The 21,408-nt window shown below is 43.9% G+C and overlaps 1 protein-coding gene across 2 annotated transcripts; it reads right to left on the bottom strand.

Annotated features, from left to right (window-relative positions):
• Positions 1-320: 320 nt before the first annotated feature.
• traf3ip1 (TNF receptor-associated factor 3 interacting protein 1) lies at positions 321-20,250 on the bottom strand. 2 transcript variants are annotated; one of them, XM_034562179.1, is made up of 16 exons: positions 19,999-20,250; positions 18,415-18,483; positions 16,341-16,502; positions 13,469-13,597; positions 12,878-13,306; positions 12,728-12,799; positions 12,247-12,273; positions 11,810-11,885; positions 11,394-11,414; positions 10,560-10,647; positions 9,423-9,515; positions 9,013-9,148; positions 8,889-8,919; positions 8,620-8,696; positions 2,726-2,943; positions 321-2,437 (listed from the first exon to the last, which is right to left on the bottom strand). In XM_034562179.1, the coding sequence occupies exons 1-16, from the start codon at positions 20,119-20,121 to the stop codon at positions 2,272-2,274; spliced, it is 1,917 nt and encodes a 638-aa protein (XP_034418070.1). In that variant the 5' UTR covers positions 20,122-20,250; the 3' UTR covers positions 321-2,271. The 2 variants fall into 2 exon arrangements, with proteins under 2 accessions (XP_034418070.1, XP_034418071.1); XM_034562180.1 differs by lacking the exon at positions 11,394-11,414 and having other exon boundaries at positions 19,999-20,235.
• Between the last annotated feature and the right edge of the window lie 1,158 nt (positions 20,251-21,408).

Genomic DNA, 21,408 nt, shown 5'->3' on the forward strand with positions numbered 1-21,408 from the left:
AAAAAAAGTTGCTGCTAATGTTACTTGAGGGGTCTCAAAAAGAAAAGTTAAACCTTTCACTTCTGTCATGTCGGACCGGGCTGCAAAAGAAAGGAGCCCCGTTGAGAGTGTGACTCTGCCGTGCCAGACTCCTCAAGGACTTCACGTGAACTTGTCAAAAATCACAAACCGGGGGCCGTTTATCATTTGGCTCACGCTGTAACTGCAGCAGATCCAGAGCTCTCATTAAGTCTCCAATATGAGGCCAACCTGACTGAGTCTGGAGCTTTCTCTGAACCTCAGCTCCGCCGACTCTTAAGAACAACAAGGAGAAACCAGTATTTACTGCAATATAACCATTTATTTCACTCCACTACAAAATTATATAATTATTTGAACTATGATACAATCTCCACATATACATAATGTACAGTTTTAAAGCGACACAGAGATTATGATACAAGTAGTTTACATTGTTTCATATAAAGACATGTGAACGCGCAGGTTCTCACTTTTTCACAAGTTTTGGATGTAGGATTTGTGAATTTGACTTTTCAATAGGCTACTTTGATTATATTTGATGGACTAAATGTAATACTGATATGAAAAAAGAAGTAAAATGAGGAGTACATTTTAAGTTTTGAATAGTCATAGTGACTGGCTCTCAAAAAGAAACTACCACTGAAGAAATGCCGTTTTTGAAAGATATATTGGTGTTCCCTGTAGCTGTTGACGCCCGTGAACATTTATTCCCACTGGTGACTACTGGTACCTGCCGTCCGTTAGCTAGAGCAACAGCTTCTCGCCGTGTTGACATGCTGCGAGTGGAGCTACTGTATATGTATACGGTTGTCACATTTACATCTGGAGAAAGTAGCTTTGTGAATAAAAAAAAAACAGACATCATGTATTAAAATAATGGATTACATTCATAAATCCAAACCGAGTGTTTATCTTTAATTTGTATAATGTTGTGTAAACACTGGCAGTCGATATATGCAGTAGAACTAGGAGGTAGCAACCACATGTGTGATAACGGCATTGTAAAAATGACACTGGTGCTACTTGAATGTGTAAACTGCATTTTCAGAATGAGACTGGCCACTAGGGAACGACTCACAGCTGACGAGTCGAAGCTTGTTTTGTTATTTGCATGTCATTCACACATTATTGGAACTTAAAGGAAAACTGGGACAGTGGTTTCTTTCAGACTCACGTCTCTACTCTTCAGTCTCCTCCCGCATACGTATCAGCCTGGTATTGCTTCATGTTGTCATATTTGTTACGTCTGTAAAACACATTTCTTAAAATCACAAAAGCAGCTAGTAGCATTATGGTAATATTGGTTGCCCCCTTATTTATAAAGAATAGGAATGAAAGTTGCCATCTGACCAAACGTTGTCTCCATCAAACAAGAAAGAAACAGTTTGGCAAACCGTTTAGTAGAAATAAGAGTGCAGGGATCTCTACAATGGCGGCTCTTAAAAAGGATTGTTTTGTTTACCAGATGAAATATGGTTGTTGTAAGCAGGAAAAAGTTGCTGAAAAACTAAATAAATCTATCTTTTTTTTCTTCTTTTCTTTTTTTAGGAAGGTTGAGGAAGAAGGAAGCTTGAGTACAAATGTTTGGAAGCAGAAGAACATCTCAGTATGACATGTAGGACACCACATTATGGAACACACAAGTAGACCATCAGGACTCCCCACATTAGTCCTAGATTTCTCGATGCAACCCCTAGAAAAAGTATTTGAACTTAGGAATATTTCAGTACTTATGTATCGCTAGTTCAATAGCACTATAGCAGATGTAATAATCATCTTGGAAAAAGCACGAAATTGATCAAAAGACTGCCTACTAAGGTCCCCACAGCCACGAAAAATGTAAAGTGAGGCGATGAAACAAAACCAACCACAATGCGCCACACTGTTTTTGCTAGGTTAATAAAAAGAAAATCATAGGTTTTAAAAGTAGGTCCAGGGATTGCTGCGTGTAGAACAAATCAAACTTTTATGTTTTACTATTGTATATTTTGGAATACATCGGGCTTTTGATGAACGCACCCAGCATTAAATGCAACTATGAGCCATGAACTGCGCACTGGCTCAGTCCACAAAGGCACCATTACAGAAAAGGGGTAATCTCAAAGTGCAGTGTTTGGTCCCATACCGCATCATCTCCAGGAAAGATTATTAAAAAGGTTTTACCAATATTCTGAACGAGACACCGTTCATCCCTAAATCTTCAGTGCATTTGTTTCGTACAGTTTTTCTTTGTAGACCACGTTTCTCCCTTCAGGCCCGGGAGGAGAAGTTGATCCCAGTCACCATCTTCTGGATCTTCTCCTCATTCTTCAGTATGTTGGATCTCACGGCACAAATCTTGTCCTGCTGGTCCTTGATCAGCTGCTCCAGCTCAACGAGTTCAGACTTCAGAGGCTCCACCGCCCTGTCTGTCGCTCTGCAGCACAAGCATTCAAAACACACAGAAATAAAATGAATGAAAAACACGCAGAAGGGATGATGAATTGCTGACAGGCAATAATATAAAAAGAGAAGCGGTCCACCGTGACCAGCAAATACAGCAACGGAACCCTTCGCTGTTAGGAAATGTTACTCAAGCAGCAGCCTTAGAGTTGCTCATCACATTTAATGTAAGATAACGACGTAGGACAACGCATCACACAATATTTACAAAGTGTTGTTATATCCCCTTCCAAAAGCTGAACATCAATTGTGATGACCTCACCTCTGCTCCTGCAGCAAGGCCTGTGCATGCTCCTTGTTCTCCCGTCGCCAGGTGTGCAGTTCCGCCTGCATGGCGTCCATGTCCTCCTGGATGTAGTCCATGATCTTACCCAAGGGCAGGGTGCTGCGGCACACCGTCTGGATGGAGGAGCGGAGCCGCTCGATCTCCCGCGTCACCATGTCCCTCTCTTTCTTCCGTGCCGCTTCGGACACCACGTTCTGTGACGGTATTTGAGGAATGATTAATTACATTTCATATGCAGCTGCAAAGGCTTATCAGACATAGCAAGACACCGAAGATGTTTTCATTTTATTCTGCATTTAAAAAAAAAGGTGCTCAATACGGGGGGGGGGAACCGGAGGGTGGGTGCTACGTTTCCACGACGACGCCATGGGCCGTGTCGGCGTTATCGGCTGTAACAACTGTATGAGAGCAGTGGACAGCGGCGGCCGTGAGCTCACATGCACTAAAAGCACGAGGGGCCAGCCCGGCCATGTCAACAAAGGATGGCGACGCTCTTATAACAACACACACAGAGGGAGAGCGGCTTCAGTGCCTGCTGACGTAGACATTACTACACTGTATCCTTATATTGCAAATACTTCTTTGCTGTATTAATGCTCTGAATGTCACATGTAGCACCTTTAAACTAAACCACGTATCAAACAGCTGTAAGAACACACAAACATCACTCGTGCTTCCCGAGACCAAAACATAATAAACCTACTTCTGGAATTCTAAAGGCTCGAATGACCCAGAACCAGAGCGAGGCTGCATTTAGTGGTTTGTGAGGCAGGAATTCCACCAACTTAGCTGTATATATATATATAAAGATCAAAAGGTGCTGCTGAATTGTGTTGGCCAAAGCTGGGGGACTGGTTGATGAAGGCCTCCAGTGTATGGTGTGTGTGGTTGTTGGGGGTGGGGGGCTGTCACCATATCCAAATTACACTCGGTCCCTCAATGGGAAAAAGGAGGGGAACGTATCGGGGATACCCCTCCCCGAGCAGGGTGCAAATCCAAGGATGTTTGCTCAGCTGGGCTTCGCACGGACACACGGACGGACACATGCACACACATGCACACGCGCACGCATGCACACACACACTAAGTCTTGTTTATTTTAGTAACAAGCTGTGGCAGTGGGGTTATTTTACTACAGTATTGAGTAACAACTACTACACTTATGGCTCCTTTCAAGTTCAATTTATACCAATTGGCTCCACAGATGGGAGCACCTGCCTTCACGAGGCAGCGGGAATCATATCCCCGACGGCGTGTAAACCGAATGACAGCTTCCTCTTCAAAACACACAACCTGTCACACACACGAGCGCTTGGCATAGCTGGCACACATGTCCTTATCAAGCCATCGGAGCACAAACCAAAGCAGCTCAGTAATTACCATTTGAAAAGGCAGCTCGACATCATACGACACCGTTTAGCCATCATGTCTTTTTCCCAGGAAGCCGAGTACAGATTCCTGACAGCCTCGCTCTTTGTTACCTGTTTGTGGCGGTTCAGGAGTGTGAGGGGTTGAACCGCCTGGGCCCAGCAGGTCCCCGAACAAGGTGGGTGGCTTTCCACTGGGCGCTCCGAACCCTGCAGCTAGACAAACACTCGACGGCTCACTCGGCCCGCCTGGCTGCGGTTTTGGTCTGCGCGGCCCAGACGGGACCCGTGGCTTCATTCTATTTGCCGTCCTCTTGCCTCCCTGCCTTCCACCTCCCCCCCTCTTTTGGAAAATATATACTTAAACTTATACTTATAACTTGGCGCGAAAACATGACCCCAAGTTTGTGTGCACTCTGTCCAGGTGGGTATAAATCACAGCTTTATGGAGGTCTCTGTCGGGGGTCTACGAGACCTGTGTGCTCCTAGTTTGCCTTTTTCCTCACCCAGGATCTCAGAACAATATTTAGACGTCGTGACCGCAGAGGAGTAGGAGGTGAGAGAGGGGAGGAAGGTTTTCCCATTATCTCAGACAGTGATGAAACAGGAAGACGCAGCCACTGGCTGGCGCTAGAAAGGGACAGGTGGACTAATAATGGGGGCGGGGTTGTCGGTATTAAGAGATTCAACAGAAGCGTCTGGTATATTCAGACGTCTCCATCTTGTGGAAGTACATGAATAAATACGTGTCCTCTTGCAGTACGGTGCAGCAAAGTTGTTGAGTTGAAATATTTCCTTTTAACTACAACCTCTCTGCTCAAAAGGAGGGACACCAGGACGAAATGATCAGCGACATGTTGTAACATTGCAAGGTACACTACGGTGTGAACGTCACCCAGTTAATCGCATGTCCAATCGGCTTAATTTGGACATTTTTGCAAATATGTGTTTTACGGACCGGAGGCAAGAAGATGACGTTCCCCAGGAACTCTTTCGACAAGAAAAACAGCGGGCGGAGCAACCTCTAGGGTATCGCTAGCTGGGAAAGCAATTATTTTTGATGCGACCCAACAGCTAGAGTTAGCTGCCATCATAAGGTGAAATGCTTCTGTGGCTCAGTGGTGAGCAGGGTCGCCCACATTCAAGTTGATTTAAGGTCAAGTTACAGTCGTTACAGTAGGTTGTACTCAAATGTCACTCTTTATGAACTCAAGTGAACTGCTCTTTCATCATCAGACACACACACACACACACACACAAACAAAAGGATTTGTCATGGGATGCACAGATGATTGAAGACCACATGCAAAAACGTCAGAGCTTCTGGGGAACAATTCTACTGGCGACTGATGCGCATCCCATTGGTTGCAGACGATCTGGTGAGCGAGGCATAGGCGAGTATTGGCCGCGAGCCGTTGTTTATAGGCTCGCTCGTCATTTTTCATAGCGGACCGTTCAAAAGTCGAGCGAGGTCATAAAAATAGCTCGGAGTCAGTGAGGTGAGGAGAAAAGCTCACGGCCACTGAGGTTACAGGATGTTGTTGCAAGGCCACTGCAGCCCCTTGGGGAGACAACTGAGATCACCTCCCTGGGCTACGAGGTGAACTGAAAGAAAACTTCCAACTTCAGAGACTGAATTCTTTTTTTTATTTATTTATTTTTTAAAGAGGTTGCTCATCATTCAAAAATGTTCATGGCTATTTTGAAGGGTTGGTAGATACTACTTCTGATGTGCAAGTTTGAGGTTCTGGTCACCTAACAGAATGTGGGTTCTTCAGGTAGGTCATCCCCAGACCCAATGCCTCAAACAAGTCAATATGCAAAAAGTAATATGACTAATGGAATGCCACAGGGCCATTTCCTCATGTTTCCACAAAAAGAAACACACAGGGATGTTTATAAAGACACAGAGGTCTGCAGAGAGGAGTATTTATTTTCTTGACAATTCTGCAGAGAGTATTCTGGCCCTTCTCCTTCGTGACTCTCACTCAACAGCCATCCATTTGTATGCCACGGGGTTTATTTATACATTACAAACCTTCATCAAGGCTAATTTGATGGGGGTAAAGAAAAGAAAAAGAAAAAAAAAAAAAGAGTACACAAAAAAATCTTATGAAAACGCAGCTGCTGCAAGGGGCAGATTCTGTCTAAATAAAAAGAGAGCTATCTTGGAATAATATACAATACCGCCGAGGGGGTCATGAGGAAGGGCATCCCCATAAATATACAGCAAATTCTTCAGTCACACACACTGTGGTGGGACATGGCGAATACAATCATTTGACTGTTTAAGAATTCCCCTTTATTTACATTAGCGGTAATGTGGCAGCGAGGCACTGGCTTAAACAAAAGCTAAATTAATTCAGAAATGACAAAGAACATAAATTACAACGCAGGTAAGAATGCGTAGCCTGGATTTTTATGAAATATACAAAATTGTCCAAAGGCCAGCATTTTGCTTTTAAGTGAAGGTAATGTCGGATCGTAAATCAGGGTTTAGTTGTTTTTACTCATTCAGGTGCAGTGTTTTGATAAACGTCGGCGTTCAAGAGAATGAAAGGCGGCAGCTGAAATCTCAAACCCGTCGGTCATACCACATTGAATGAGGAAGCTCAATATTTACATTTTTGACCCTGCGTGTTTTACCGTGATTACAAGAAGAAGAAGAAGAAGAAGAAGAAGAAGAAGAAGAGGGAAGAAAAGAAAAAAAACTACTCAATTAGGTTGACCTCTCCACCCTTTCATGTCAGGAAGGAAGTCATTACAGTTCTTTATACAGCTGACGAGGTAAGGCCAATAATGATGGAGGGGTGGACTGAACACTTTCTATGTCCAGACATACCTGCTATAAGCTGCTTGTGCAGACCTTACGGGAGACTCTGAAATGAAGCCCTGAAAACCGAGGAGGCTCCATTAAGGAAATTAGGATAAACTCTCAAGGCCGTGCGACGCTCAGGTTCCACGAAGAGATCGGCAACTTTGGATGTTTTGCCTGCGTGCGTCTGTGCTTGTTCTGTGTTTTTGGAAATAGTTTCTATAGATAGATTTTGTTCTATAGAGAAAAGTTGAGGCTGGTAGTAGGAACGGGGCGATGTGAACATTTTGCGTCACAATTATTCTGGCCGAAGTAATTGTGATTCCCAACGTAGTCCCGATAATCATACAAATATGCTTAAGATGGCACCAAAACATCCTGGAATCACTTTCTTTTTTTCTTTTTTTTTGTTGCTCCGCACGTCTTTTTTCTGTGAAAAACAAACTCTTGAATAAGGTAATAATAAATCATAACCTGCATAAATTAAGGATACATTTCTGAAAAAAGCAACATTGCAGGAGTCTGTTCTTTCCCCGCGCACACACACACACACACCCACACACACACACACACACACTTTGGTTAAATGCCTGGCCTACACATTCCTGTCAAGCTATTTCAGTTTACTGGTGGCAAAGCTGAGACAACTTCAGGTGGGAGTTACAAGCGATGCTGTCTGAGGCCGCCGTTAGGAGGAGATGGATCGGGGGACTTTTTGCATGAGTGGCGGTCCAAAACAGTGCATCCATCAGAGTCAGGGTGGTCAGCGGGGAAGGGATGCCGGGAGACTATGCTTCAGTGAAAAGGACCACCCAACGCAGACAGCGTACGCCACCTCACACTATGGACTACAGACCAAACTGTAAGCGTCACACCGATTCCCACTCAAAATAACAATGAAGGACGGCTCTCTCTTTGGCTGATAAATAAACCGACGGACGGGATTGCATGAACAGCAGTAATGCGTCACGTTGAAAATACATTTCTAATATGAAGTCCACATCAAAGAGAAGTAGAGAAGAAAGTGGGGACTTGACAAGAAAAATGTGAGTGAGTAAGTGAGAGCATTGGAGTTTCACTGGAGGACATTGAGAGACAAAATACAGCCGGACTGAAAACCTCAAACTGGTTGTACATTGTTTTTTTACTGGAATAACCTAAGTACAAACTAGTGTGAACAGCCAGAACAAGATTGCTCTGAAAGCTAGTCTCCAAGATGGCAGATACCCTCGAACTGTACACAGAACAGAGAAGTCTGTAATCAAAAATAAATAATGAAGCATACCTAAGATATTGAGCAATCCCAGAAAAACAGGCTCATTTGGCTCCAGACATCTTGATGTGTGTATTAATTGTGTGTGTGGTCTGTTTGAGGCCATACTTGCTTGTCTGGTTATTAGCCGCCTCGGCCTCACCGAAGGGGAGCATATTTGTGGTTATGAGGCGGTGCAATTACACCTCTCCACTCCATTTGTTTATATCTCTCTTTTGATAATAACCAGCGTTGCACTGGGCCGTTCGCTGCGGTTAAAACATTTGCTCTGGAGAGCGAACCTTCCAAAAAGGCCGGCTGATGGAACTATGGAGAGGTTTACAGTGAGTCACTGATAAGGACGAGCGGAAGAGAACTAGGTCAATACCGCCCTCTAGAGGAGAAGCAAGAGAACTACTGCTATAACAGAACATACCTGCTCTTTAGATTTGGGGGAGGATGGGGACGATTCGTAGTCTTTCTTGGTCTCGAGGATCTTTTTCACAAGGCCACCTACAGTGAGAGATAAAGTGAGAGGAAAAGGTGAAAGGTCGGTTTACCTCAAAGCACCAGGCGGTTAACTCAGCAAGAAGACGACCAGGAGAAAACGTGGCATTACCGCTACTTCCAAAATAAGAAAAAATAAGGGGAAACTAAAAAGAGTTTAAAAAAAAAAGGAAATCAAAAACAGATACGACCGTGTACCATGTTTGTCTTCACTGTCGAGTTCCTTCCCCTGAAAAAAAAGAAAAAAGAAAAGAAAAAATAGTAGACAACTCTCTGATGTCTTCCCATGGTATTTGAATAACTGGCTGTTCAAGTCACTTACCACCTCCACCTCCGGAGCATCCGAGGGCGGCGGGACCGCCTCCTCCACGATAAATTGCTCATCTTCATCCTCCTCATCATCAGACAGCATCTTCCCATCCATGATGACTGGCGCTAAGGGCTTGGCACTGGGCAGCCTGGTAAACAGACGAAGAGCGTAACTCATTTCTAACTGAGAACGTAAACCGCATTCTCTGTAAGACGGGACATGTGCCCTCTTGTAGACACCTTTGTCCAACGTAACCATCTACTACATTATTACACAGTTACAAGCGCCATCTTCATTCAATGCGTTTACTGCACTTTGTTTAGTAATGCAAATAGTGATCCATCCCTCCGGCTGGCAGGGACAACACTGAAGAATGTGTTGATGAAGAGACGTCTGGCATTAGTGAACATGTGTGCTGTCACCTCTCAGCCGGGGTCACATCGGAGTAGCTTTCCTGTTTCTTGACTCGGGGGGGTGCTGGGCGGGCACTGCCGGGCCGCGGTATTCGCCTGTTGCTGCAAATTGGAAGGATTATACACATAACTGAAATAAGCTGTTCAACTAACAATTTTGGAACCAAGTAATGTTCATTTTGTTTCACAGGCTACGTGTTTTGGGTTTTCTTGACTTCCTTTTACAAGCCAAATCTTCTGTGAGCAGCTCTCTGTGATTTGCCAGATGTGGACTTTGTGACAGCTACACTGAGTCATTCAGATCTCAGGGTGATAATTGTTGCTCGGAACAAAAAACATTGACCACAAGAACAGCTATAATACAGCCGGCCAGCCAATCGATTGTCTACGATTAGCTGGTTTAGAACACAGAACATTCCTAATTATCAAAATAAAAAAGGCAATGCTTCAACGGTGTAATCTACTGGAACTGATCCTGGATAAGGCCCAGGAACAAACTTAAGATTCAAAAGCGCAACCACCCTAAAACTTAAATTAAAAAAGCAATTGGATTTAATGCAATAACATTTGTACTACACCCTGAGATATGACAACATAATGCAATTGCCCAACTGCTGGCCTCTTTGTTCATACTGTTAAGAACAAATGACCTACTGCATGAGACTCCAAAAAGAATTGGAAGAACGACGATGTGAACAATGCTGTGCGGATTTATCCGATGTGATAATTTGTTTTAAAATGGTTTAATTTTTAAATTTGTCCCAATTTACTCATCATCCTATGACCTCGTAGTTATTTGCTTTTTTAGTTGTTTTTTTTCTCTCATTTGCTTTTTGCTTATTGTTCTTATCCTGTGAAAAACTGTCAAATAGAAAAAGCAAAAATAAGAAATTACCACATAATTGGAAGTAACATCTTAAACATTCTCATAAGTTTCATAAATGTATTATTTGTCTAATGTGCAATATGGCGTTATTTTGTTCAGGTGATGGTCAAAGACTTGTGTTGAGCCTGGTAGGTATGAAGTGCACATGTGCATGTTTAATTCATAATAAATCAATAATTGGAAGAGCAGCAATCAATGTGAGATTCATTTTACTGTTTGACGGTTAGTGGGAGCTGAGGTTGAGTGGCAGCGATACAGACCTGGAGGCCATGTCAGATGGCACCGAGGAGCCCGCATGGTCTCCATTTTCCTGGGGGGCGGGTCTCTGGGCTAACAGAGCATCTCCGTCTGCGAAAGGACAGCAGCGACGTATAGTTAGCTCGGTAAGATATGAGATCTATCCTTGGCATGGTGGACGCTGACATTAACGTACAGACCTTAAAAACAAGTTCATGTTGTTTCTATGAATTAAATGCAACCAATCGGACATGGCTACAGCCAGTTGAAAACACTGATTTCTAAGTGCTCCTTCTAAAACTACACATCCCTTCACATACTCTAAAATCTGAGCAGGATTTGGGATTGGAAAGACCGGCTCATGAATGGAGTTTTATCCTTTGGGACTTAACTGTTAACCTGTCTGGAGTTTTAAACTTTTTGTTTATTTCTGTGTCCTTAACCCACCTACTGCTCCTACTCAATTGTTCACCTCGCTGCGTAAGGAGGGCGGATTTCTTTGAGGATTTTCTCCTCGTCTTCTAGGAGCGTTTAGTCTAGGTCGGGAACCGTTGCTTAAGTATTTTGGTAAAGCCCTTGAGAGATGTATCTGATATTGAGCTTTACTAATAAACCCTTCAAAAAGCATATTGTTGCACTAGATCACTGAGAATGTCACTCAGTCACTCAGTGAGTGATAGCGCTCACTGTGTGGCCTGAACTCAAAGGAGCACTCTGACATATCAGGGAAGACACTTCTTGGTCCTTTGATCCTTCTGCTTTCAGTACGCACCAACTCGCCTGACACGTTGACACCAATTTCTACGAGGAAAATTATTGTGTGAATGTTAAATGAGATAGATGGAGATGAGAATTACCTCCCTCGCTGTCAGATTCATCTGTTGGAGAGCAGATGACAAGACAAGGCCTTGTTAGTTTCCTTCCCAATGAAACTATGACAATCATTGTAATCAATGTGACATGCAGGTATGGAGAATTAATGATATCTTTGGAAGGAAAATGTGCTCCTAAAAATATATGTTTCTTCTTAATATCAGTTCTATGAAGCTTTTGTTGACATTGCCAACAGTAATCCCGATGAGTCACTTCCACCTCCCGCTAAAGGGAAACCAGTGAGTGCAAATAGAAAGCCGTCATCTGTAAAATCTAGTTGGGCGTAAGAGTCAATGATTAAAGTGCAGTTATTTTTAGATAGCTGTATTACCTATGTGAGATATGCCTCATTGGTGTAGCTGATCAAAATATGGTGCTGGGTAAGAAAGGAGGGGGTTACCTTGACCTCCAATATTGGGTCTCCGCCTCTGCCCCTTGGCAGATGAAGGCCGAGGTATTCTAGCTGGACTATCAGACTGTGGAGGAAGCAAAGACAGACAGGCAAAGGATACAAGTTTAGGACAATGAGCCATCCTTTCATGATCATTATGTGTTGTTGTTGTAAGCTTAAAAGTATATTATCGTTAAATTGAGCTCCAATAAACATATACAATTATTGTAAACCATGCATACAGACACACCTCTACATACAAAATAAAAAAGTTAAAAGTCAGGGGAATACAGTTGGTTGCAATCTGCAACCTTACCACTAGATCACTAAGTATCATTCTGATAATTAAAAACATTGGAATTTAATGAAGAAGTGCAAAAACCCTTCTTAAAAAAGCAAAAAGCGAAGCTGATGTAAAAAAACTGAATCGTAGGTTACGATCATACCTGGTTCTCAACGGCTTCGCAGGCAGGCTGCAAAAGGCAAAGAACGCAGCGTTACACCACGCACTAGCAGTCACATGTAGCAACTACACAGATGAGAGGACCTCACTAAAGCCCAAATCAGCACTAAAACAAGTAACCAGCCACTAAACACTAAAGCAATTCTAGTCATTCTAATTGAAAATGCATTTTACTGTAAAGCTCTAATTTCCGATGCATTCTTATTCTGCAGGTTTGAATACCTCATCCTCTGGTTCCTTTTTTTGGCACAACATAAAAAAAAAAAAAAAAAGGAAATAATTTAGATAATTTTTTTACAAGGTGCATAAATGTCAAGTTTAACTTAACATGTAGAATCTTGAATTGGCCGACTTGGTGTACAGGGAACTGCCACGGCCTAATTGCCGATGAGTTAGTCAGATGGTTCCAATGATGCACAGCGAGTGTATTAAGTGTGTGAATCCTGGCCAAAGACGGAACCTACCGCTGGCACAGGTTTGGCTGTTTTGCTCAGCTCAGGGCTGGCTGGTTCCTGTGGTTCCTCCGATACTCTGGCCTGTGCACACACACACACGGAAGGTAAATAATGGCATTTGTTGTGAACATTTAAGATGTGGGGTTAAGGTGGGCTTACCTTGTTATTGCCACTCTCTCCACTTCTGTTCCTCTCTTCCTGCTCTTTGTGTTGCTCTCTCCCTTTCTCCCGCTGCTTGTCTCGGTCTCTCCGCTTTTCCTTGTCTCGTTCCCGTTCTCCGCGAGAATCTCTCGTCTTATCTCGGCCTTTGTCCCTCTCCTTGTCTTTGTCCCTTTCGCGGTCCCTCTCTCGGTCCTTCTCCTTGTTCCGGTCTTTGACTCGTCCTTTGTCTTTGTCCTTGTCTCGCTCCCGGTCCCGACTCTTGTCTTTGGCGTGATGGTCAGGTTCACTGCGCTGGTGCTTCTCAGAGCGCTCCCTGTCCCGGTGTTGCTCCTTCTCCGCATCTCGGCGCCGGCTCTCCTGCTCCTTAGGCTCGTCGGGGTCCTTCTGGTCCCGGCTCCCGCTGCGCTCCGTAATCTTTTTCTTCTCCTGGAATGGTTCAGGCCAACACATTAGGACGCAACGCCAGCCACACGCTGGGAAACTCATCATTTGATCATCTCGCTCATTTTTCAAACCAAGCCTGGAGCTTGCGTGGTTAAATGCTAACAGCATGTAGTTCCCTCAGCAGAGCGGGCTGAGGAATCTCACCTCTCTATCAAGATGGCGCTCACGTCCCTCCCTGTTTTCCTTGTCCTGGGACCTGGAGGTGCTGGCCTTGGTTTTTATGTCCACCTTTTCACCTGCAAGCACTCGCTTCACTGCATCGTCACTGGACATCTGTAAAACAGGAACAGGAGAATCCTTCAGCTTGGAGCTTTTCTAATTCATTAAATGAGCTTTTCTTTGGAAAACAATCATTTCAGATTTCCGAATTTGTCCGAAATACTTTGTTCACAACAGATTTCAAGCAACGTTATTCTGCATGTGTGCAAAACAAACGGTGTACAATTTGGACAACAACCACATGGCTTGCTGATCGGAACTGACGAGTTGATTCTCAGAGACATCGTCGTACTCTTCCCAACTTCGAATCGTTCTTTCATCGTTTGAGCCGTCACATGCAAAATGAATCCATTCAATAATCTATATCCGTCGGACATACATGTATATGACTTTATATGAAAGATCTACGGTGAATTTTATGTTTACTGTGCATGTATAAAATGGAATTATACATGTGTCAACATACAAATGTGTATACTTTTTTCTGTACACAGTGTTGAGTGTTCCCAGTTAACTTTGACCCACTGTTGAAGGAATCTATAAATCTCAGTGGGATGCACAACAACATTCAGCAAGACAAAACTGACATTCTTGTGTTGTACAGTAAGCAGTCTCGGTGTCAACAACAAGTACATTACAGAGATTTATAGATCACACCACACATTCTTGCATGATTTATACCGCCATGGTATAAAAAACATTTGGACCAGAACGGCTCACGTGATGATGAAACAACTTTTCATTCTGGTGGCTTTGGCTAATTTTGACATAATAACTAGGTTTTGAAGCATGGATGAAATGTGTTGGGAGAGTTACTATACCACTTGCAGACACGCAGTGCAGTTGTGATATCCCATGAAACAGCTGTGACAATTGCACTTACAGTTTAGATATTTTAAAAACTGCTTCAAAAACGGAGCCAATGCGATTCAGAAGAACTTGACTACAGAAATAATCCATCCATCCATCATCACCCGCTTATCCGGGGTCGGGTCGCGGTGGCAGCAGGTTCAGCAGGCCGACCCAGGCTTCCCTCTCACCCGCAACACTTTCCAGCTCATTCTGGGGGATCCCGAGGCGTTCCAAGGCCAGCCGGGAGATATAATCCCTCCAGCGTGTCCTCGGTCTTCCCCGGGGCCTCCTACCAGTTGGACGTGCCCGGAAAACCTTTAATGGGAGGCGTCCAGGAGGCATCCTGACTAGATGCCCGAACCACCTCCGCTGACTTCTTTCGACACGAAGGAGCAGCGACTCGACTCCAAGCTCCCCCCTGATGTCCGAGCTCCTTACCCTATCTCTAAGGCTGAGCCCGGCCACCCTACGGAGGAAGCTCATTTCGGCCGCTTGTATCCGAGATCTCGTTCTTTCGGTCACGACCCAGAGTTCGTGACCATAGGTGAGGGTTGGAACGTAGACCGACCAGTAAATGGAGAGCTTTGCCTTCCGGCTCAGCTCCTTCTTCACCAAGACGGACCGGTACAGCGCCTGTTTTACTGCTGCAGCTGCACCGATCCGCCTGTCGATCTCCCGCTCCACCTTACCCTCACTCGTGAACAAGACCCCGAGATACTTGAACTCCTTCGCTTGGGGTAGGCAGTTTGCCCCCACCTGGAGGGAGCAATCCGCCGGTTTCCGGCAGAGCACCATGGCCTCAGATTTGGAGGTGCTAACTCTCATCCCTGCCGCTTCGCACTCGGCTGCAAAACGCCCCAGTGAATGCTGGAGGTCACGGTCCGAGGAGGCAAACAGGACCACATCATCTGCAAACAGCAGAGAGGCGATCCCGAGACTCCCGACCGGATCTTCTCTGCCCCCTGGCTGAGCCTAGATATCCTGTCCGTGAAGGTCACGAACAGGACCGGTGATAAAGGGCAGCCCTGGCGGAGGCCAACACCCACCGGGAACGTGTCTGACTTACTACCGAGGAGCCGAACACAGCTCCTACTGCAGGCGTACAGAGACCGGATGGCCCGTGCCAACGGGTCCGGCACCCCATACTTCCGCAGCACCCCCCACAAAAACCCCCGAGGGACCCGGTCGAAAGCCTTCTCCAGGTCTAAAAAGCACATGTAAACTGGTTGGGCAAACTCCCAGGACCCCTCCAGTAATCTTGCGAGGGTAAAGAGCTGGTCCACTGTTCCACGACCGGGACGGAATCCGCACTGTTCGTCTTGAATCCGAGGTTCGACAAGCGGTCGGAGCCTCCTCTCCAGCACCCTGGCATAAGCTTTTCCCGGGAGGCTGAGCAGTGTGATACCACGATAGTTCGAGCACACTCTCCGGTCCCCAGAAATCAATGAATAATAGCAAAAGTTGTTTGAATATTTAACTATCTTTTACTGGATTTATCAGCAAGCACCTACTGGACCAGTTGACTTGTCTGACTGACTCAGCTGACCCATTACTTGCTCAATGAACATTTGTGAGGTTTTCATTGCTTATACTTTTGTTTCATAGTTGAAGAATCTGAATTTATTATAACTATTAAATCTAGGATGTGTTTTAAACAACAATAGCAAAGAATCCGAGAGACCAGCTCATCCATTTACACTTCATCTCCAGGGTGCAATTAAAACATGTCAAAGCTCTTCCTGCGGTGGCTAGACAACAGTCCCACGGGAACAGTATTTTTTTTATGTGAACAATAACACACAGTAGTGCCAAATGTAGTGCCATAATAAATGATATTGTTTAGCCAGAATGGAGACTGCAGACATTGGAGAGAGTGAGCATTCTCATCTTCTCAGTGTGTGTGTGTGCGCGTGCGTGTGCGTGTGTGTGTGTGTGTGTGTGTGACCTTGTTGATGCAGCACTTGGCCATGGCCTGCAGCAGCTCATTGGTTTTCTCAGGCTCGTGGCCGGCCACAATGCGTGCTGGCTTTGCCACCAGGGGCTCGCCGCTCACCAGCATCACGACATCTATTGCTTTCTGGAGGAAGACTATCTTGGAGTCCTTATCCTAAAAAGAAAAGATTATGCGATGAACAGGAGAGCGCGCCCAGGATAGACAAGAGATATGATGTGGTTATGAAAGCAAAGGAACTCCAGTGGGAGTTGGAAAAAGTACACCCTTGAGATGCGCATAATCCTTACAAAGTTTTATGCTAAAATTTTACGTAGTGTGAATAGTCATGCATAGTTGACTCCCATTCCTCTCTTTTCTTGGCCAATCAGATTCAATAAAACACATATTTTACCTTGAAAATCATTTTCGACACATTATAAATTAAAATTCATGGTGTAATGGTTAGCTTTCTGAACATGATATCTAGCGGTTCAGGGGCCAACCGAGGGCCAATGAATAACATGTTGGCCTTCGTAAAGCAGCAGCAAAAGAGGACATGTAAAGCCTGAATTGATAACAAAGACTGCCTTCACAAAATGAAGAACAAATAAACACCCACCCCTAATTTGATTTAATTCCAGATAAATACCCCAGCTAATCAGTGCACAGAGTCTTTCAGCATGCAGCTTCTGAGAAGCAGCCAACTGTGTAACATAAGGAGTTACTGGGCCAGATCTTCTGTGTAAGGTCCAATAACGGGCTGGCCTTTGCCGTGCTGATCCCTTTACTTATGATATTTCTATTGAGTGACATGCCCATCAGACAATTAATTTTTTTAAACATAGTTTAAATAAAATATTAGAGACATAGGAATGACATGCTTATCACATAACAGATAACAAGAACACACAGCAGTGTGATCTCTAGAAATCCGATGTTTGTGACCACTACCCTATCAAATAAAAAGAAGGCCCAATGCAACAATACATTTTATTATCATAGTCTAGCAATTTAATTGAGATTATCTGAGCTCATGCCTGAGAGGGCTTGTAGTCACCATGTCTAACATTGTAGGGTTGTATTAATGTTTTATTTCTTGTATCTGTATCTCTCTATCTGATATACAAATACAGCCCTACTTTAAAGACAGTGAATTAGATATTAAATTGATCGAATACGAGAGCCCAAGGCAGGATTTTTAGAACAAAATGTCAGTATTTTAAAGAAATTAACTTCTTTTGATCTGTTGATTTTGGTACAAAATCAAAGCAATAACAATAAATGTGTTTTTAGAAAGCAACGCATTCAATATATGAATGATAAATTAACTTATTTGGGGAAAGGAGTGGACTGTCCGTGAGTAAGTTTGGAAGACGCCCAAAACAGCTGTCGAGTCAACAGTCAGAGTTGTTTTTTTATGTTTTATTTCTGATAGTTACTGTATAGTCCTCTGCTGTGGCATAAGCCAGCCTGGCTCCAGCTGCCACAGACAGCAGAGTGGAACGCTGCCTGTCAGACTCTGACAATCTAATACTTTCATTACTGAGGAGAGACATGAGCTCTCTCTCTCTACTCTATACCTAGACTTGTCAATTTACTTGTTGCACCTTCTACAAAAGCCGTAAGATAGATGTGCATGAGGACACAATGCTGAATTCTAAATGCAACAACCACAATTTAACATTATTCAATTACAGTAATGTGCCTCTTGTGAGACATTTAACAAAACCCATGCAGCAGCTTTCTATCCAGTATTGATTTGGGGTCAACCGTCACGCAGCAGACTTGAGTTCTGACACCTTGAAAGGCCTTCTCAGTCATGTCCTGCCAGCTCTTCACTCAGTGAGTCACAAAGGCAGCGTGTAGAGTTACTCCCACACAGACACCCTCAGACTGTCCCATGTAACGCACGGGTGATCTCATACAAACACAAAATAAGGCTGCTACTTCAGGACGTAAATGCAGATTCTGTACACAAGCAAGCACATTAATTGAGACAAACGAATATCAGTGATATTTGTTTTGTGTGGCGGAAGGCCAGAGGGTACAAAAGATCAACCCGGTGGACAGAAAGTGGTCAACTTACCTTGACATTATCTGACTTGATTTCATTTTCTCCATACAGACCTTTCATAAAAGCAGTGGTCCTGATGACCTGAAAGTGGTGAGAAATAAAAAGGCGTTACACTCGGTTGTCAGATTATTTGCAATATGAACTGTTTTATATACTTGAAAATGTGTATATAATGTGAAACGTGGCATCTATACCTTAGCAACAGTGGCCCAGGTAAATGCTTTAATTCTGATGGTAATTCAGTTGTTTGATAGCCCATTCTTGCAGTCAAACGCATTGCTAATCAAAAGGAAAGGAGTCACACATGCCGACACTTCCCTCTATCAAATATACATGACCCTACAGTGATGTAGTATACTCGTTAACAGACGAAGAGTGAGAAGGAGATCTCACATCGGCTGAGAAAGATGAAAAAGATTTCACCGTGCTCGACACCTTGTGTAAAAGAATTCTGTTGTGTATACAAATTCCAATTTTTGGCACCACATCTATTGTTCATCTTTGTTACCTAGCCCACCGATTTGTTTTTCCTACCAGCGTTTGAGTTGATAACAATGTTGATTATTTTAAATTTAGTCCAATCCATCTCAATAATATCTTATATAACAGTTCCCAGTCTTTATTACAAAGATAACATTTATTGGAGTGGTACATCAGCTCTATGTTGCACACCGAGTAGAAAAAATAAATAAAAAATGCTGGAGATTATACGTTAGGTAGCTGGAAGCTGACCCTAGAGGAACAGCTGCTGGGGCTTTACTGAAGTGGTACCACTTGTCAAAGGAATCAAGACATTTGACCATGGAGCCCATCAATAATCTCACAGCACAGCACATCTGGAACTCGCTCACATATCGTATCCCTCCACTTTGAGAAACCCAGACGCTACACGCAGAGTGATTGATTATAACCCTCGGTATTATCAAACAGCCCAGCTGCAGTAAGCCGCTCAGCATCCGTGATCTCAACGTGACAGAAGGCTGCAGGAGCCATACACGTTTATCCAACCGAGCACTTACACACGTCTCACTATAGTTAGCTCACTAATGGTGCACACAATTGGGTTGATCCCTAAGTGTGTGTGTGTGTGTGTGTGTGTGTGTGTGTGTGTGTGTGCTGGGGTCGTGCCTAGCAACTGCGCGACGCCGTAGACACGGACAGCTAACGTTAGCCGACGAGCTAACCACACTGTGTTATTAACGTAACTTACTAACGCTGAATTGCTAGTGAACGTAACTGTTAGCTAAGTGACTCTTTCTTTTGACTAATGGTCGACCCTACGTGTTTAACTGCTTGGTCAAACGCATTCGTCACACGGAAGACAGGTTGACGTAACGTTAGGCAGCAACGTTAGTTACTGCGAAGTTACTGTTAACGTTAGCGTTAGTTACTTCGTTAGCATAGCTCATGCTAACGTCGGTGACGTTATATTCGCCACATAACTGGGCAGCCTTTTCTGTGTTTTCAAAATTATTCTATTGAGAAGGTCCGGTTGGTGTTAGCGCTTTCATGTATGTTTACAAAAGTGGCTCACGGGTTCAACCAAGCTTCAACTCGCCAATGTTACCGTCACGTTCGTTAGCATGTCGGTCTCACCTCACTGAAGATGTCATGAAGGTACCGAAACGGCGGCTTGTTGAGCAGCTTCTCCGTGAGAGGCGGCTTTTTTATCACTCTGCCGAGCGTGTCCTGGGTCTTCTTCACCACAGCCCCGTTCATGGCAGCGGCAGAAAGGGAAGCTGAGAGGTTTACACGCAGAAGAGACAGCAACAACTATTATGCTGCTGGCTCCTGTCGCTGGGTTGCTATGTCAATATTCAGCAATCCCACAGTGCACCATTGATGAATACTGCGCCTGCGCCGAGTTACGGTTGCTAAGCACCGCTTGTGCCCATAGCAACAGCTAACAATCTGCAACAATGTTGATGGTTGGTTAGTTTATCGGACAGACGGACAGACATACAGACAGACAGACAGACCGACAGACAGACAGACTGACTATGTGTGTGTGTGTGTGTGTGTGTGTGTGTGTGTGAGTGTGTGTGTGTGTTTTGATGCCCCTGTCATTCCAATTTTTATTTTCCATTTGGTGGACACAAAGTGCATGAAATCCTGCACGTTTTCTAATCTATATATATATTTCTTTTTTATTTATTTATATATATATATATATATATATATATATATATATATATATATATATATATATATATATAAATGCATTATGTTATGGCTGTTGTATACATGTATGAATATCCTACCAAACCACACTTATACGTAGTCTGTGAGTGGGACACATTTCCATCCTAATGCATAGGGCATATGAATTGCTGGTTCACGTTTGGGTTAAAACAAGGTATAATGCAGTACACCATCTGATAGATTGCTAATGGAATGAATCTGGCAAAAACAAAAGCATAACATGATTTATTTGTCCTTATTCTTTTCAAATCCAGCCTTGGGACTTTGATATCTCAGGGAGCCTGTTGTGTGATATTGCATCCACCCGCATCATTGTGTTGAGGAATGTTTTGAGTCGTTTCTCTGTGGTTTTGCTTTCCCAGCAAGAAGCCTTCGATGGTCATCCATCATCAAGACAACTGCCCAGGCACTGCAGTCACTCTGGTTTATCACGGCTGAATAATATTTGAATATAGAAATATAGGCTTACACACCCTGCACTGTCTTTCTAACACCGAATTGGGCTTGGTTTCACGCTGAACACAATGGGTGCTTTCCTTAATAATACCCAGACAACCGAGCCGGTCATATGCATCAATCACACAGCTGGTTTTCAGGAAGGAAGCTCAATGGAAGTCTCCAGTGGCTTTCCTGAACTGGAGTCCAGACACTGGTGGTGGTGTAGAAGAAGAGAGTTGCTGTAACACGATGATGAATGAGGAGTAGGACTGATGCTGATTGGAGGAGTCTGGGGGTGGGGGCAAACCATACACATACATACAGTGTTTGCTCAAGTAGCCTGATTTAAAAAACCCGAACGAAGGA

Source organism: Cyclopterus lumpus, chromosome 21 (assembly GCF_009769545.1).
Source record: "Cyclopterus lumpus isolate fCycLum1 chromosome 21, fCycLum1.pri, whole genome shotgun sequence".
Taxonomy (NCBI): Eukaryota; Metazoa; Chordata; class Actinopteri; order Perciformes; family Cyclopteridae; genus Cyclopterus; species Cyclopterus lumpus.

Excerpts from the sequence above, each read along its gene's own strand:
- traf3ip1 (XM_034562179.1), bottom strand. The coding sequence starts at position 20,121 with ATGAACGGGGCTGTGGTGAAGAAGACCCAGGACACGCTCGGCAGAGTG. Across the intron at positions 16,503-18,414 it reads TCAAGTCAGATAATGTCAAG|GATAAGGACTCCAAGATAGT; the intron begins GTAAGTTGACCA and ends TTTTCTTTTTAG. Across the intron at positions 8,920-9,012 it reads ATGCTCCGGAGGTGGAGGTG|GGGAAGGAACTCGACAGTGA; the intron begins GTAAGTGACTTG and ends CTTTTTTTTCAG.